Here is a 1,716-nt window from a genome sequence, read left to right on the forward strand (position 1 = left end):
ATTCATTTATGAATAATTTACCATATCAATATAACTTATTTTATAGTAATTTAAAAAAAATATATCAACATATCAATTACCATATGAATATAAATGTGTATTATTCATACATGAATATTATTGTTTATTGTTTTTATCTACATATATTCATAAATGAATAAAACCAAAAAACATTAAAAAAAAAACACTAAAAAAATCCTTAACTGTCTTTTGCTGATTTAGCAGCTCCAACTCTTTCTGGACAAGTACGTAAATTGTGTGGAACTCGTTTTCCACATCCTGAACACATTCTATGTTCTTTTTTAGAATTTTCATATGCTACTTCACCTGCACTTAGAATTCTTTTCTTGATTCCAGAACCTTTATTGCTTTGAACTTCAGAAACATGAATATTAATCTCTTCTGGAATAGGGAATAGTAACACCCAAAAGCTTGCATACGACTTCACCATCTGTCTTGCTTTTCAATCCAGGAGAAATATAATCACTCTCAAATTCCTTCAACAACATTTGTTGTTTCTCAGCAAACAAAGCCAATCTCCTTTTGTCATCTCTTACAATATCCAAACATGATTCAAAACTATAATATGAATCATTGACTAGCTTTTACATTCTCACAATCACCTGAATCGGATTGAAGATGAACTAAAACAATAATTTCTTGATATCACATCCTTTCTCCATCTTTTCAAAATGTACCTTTCAGGAATTTCTTTAACACCACATCTTATCATTATTGTAAAAGTATGTCTGCATAAAACACCCATACGCTTAAAATGTTCACAACTGCAATTTATTTCTTTCTCTTCAGCTTTTATTTCAACCTAATACAAAAACAAAATTTACACATTTACATTCATATAAGAATACTCATATCAACACTCATATATTCATATATTCATATATGAATATGAATATTCATATATGAATATTCTCATATTCATATATGAATATTCTCAAATTCTTATATGAATATTATTACATTTTTCATAAAAAACTAGTAAAATTACCTTAAATTCATTTTTAAATTCGCTTATACTGTTGTTGTGCTGCACAATGTAAACTTCCCAACCATCTTCAATACCAACATATGAGTATGTACAGAAAAAACATGCTTTATATATTTCTTTTTGCACCTCAAAAAATAATGTACTTGTATAAACCTTTGATGCTTGCAGTTCTATTTCTCGAGGTGTTTGCATTTTATATGATACTTTCTTTGATGCCTTATCAAGCTCACGTTGAGTATTCCTTTGCTTTTGAATGGCAGTGTCGTAATTCATCATGAAATTCAAAAGTAAGTTCCCACTTTCTGAGTATGTATTAAAGAATGAATTCATACTCTCTGACCTCGACGTAGTCTTCATCAAACCACACATTGGAATATCACTAAAATATTCAGGTATCCATGAATCACGAATTGTAAACATGTCTTTAAACCATCTTGTGTCTTCAAGATTGAATTCCTTCATAAGCAAACCCCACTTCACCTCAAAAACATCAGGTTTCATATTAATGTCCCAAACAAGCTTCGAAAACCTTTTTCTAAAGTCCGTGTTCGTAAATAAATCATCTGATATCTGTATTAAAACAAAAATATTCATAAATGAATAAATAATAATAAGTAAAATAACAATCAATATTCATAAATGAATATACTAATAAGCAATATATTTGAAATATATTAAAATAATACCTTTTTTTTCAACTTTTTCAT

General features: G+C 27.9%; 1 protein-coding gene across 1 annotated transcript; it reads right to left on the bottom strand.

Annotated features, from left to right (window-relative positions):
- Positions 1–392: 392 nt before the first annotated feature.
- LOC145127463 (protein FAR-RED ELONGATED HYPOCOTYL 3-like) lies at positions 393–1,716 on the bottom strand. Its single transcript, XM_079062655.1, has 5 exons — positions 1,696–1,716; positions 1,153–1,579; positions 1,010–1,074; positions 699–823; positions 393–579 (listed from the first exon to the last, which is right to left on the bottom strand). The coding sequence occupies exons 1-5, from the start codon at positions 1,714–1,716 to the stop codon at positions 393–395; spliced, it is 825 nt and encodes a 274-aa protein (XP_078918781.1).

Source organism: Lactuca virosa, chromosome 7, assembly GCF_052849685.1.
Source record: "Lactuca virosa cultivar CGN04683 chromosome 7, Lactuca_virosa_CGN04683_v6, whole genome shotgun sequence".
Taxonomy (NCBI): Eukaryota; Viridiplantae; Streptophyta; class Magnoliopsida; order Asterales; family Asteraceae; genus Lactuca; species Lactuca virosa.

Excerpts from the sequence above, each read along its gene's own strand:
- LOC145127463 (XM_079062655.1), bottom strand. The coding sequence starts at position 1,716 with ATGAAAAAGTTGAAAAAAAAG. Across the intron at positions 1,075-1,152 it reads AGCATCAAAGGTTTATACAA|ATGGTTGGGAAGTTTACATT; the intron begins GTACATTATTTT and ends TTGGTATTGAAG. Across the intron at positions 580-698 it reads GTTAAAGAAATTCCTGAAAG|TTTTGAATCATGTTTGGATA; the intron begins GTACATTTTGAA and ends TTCATATTATAG.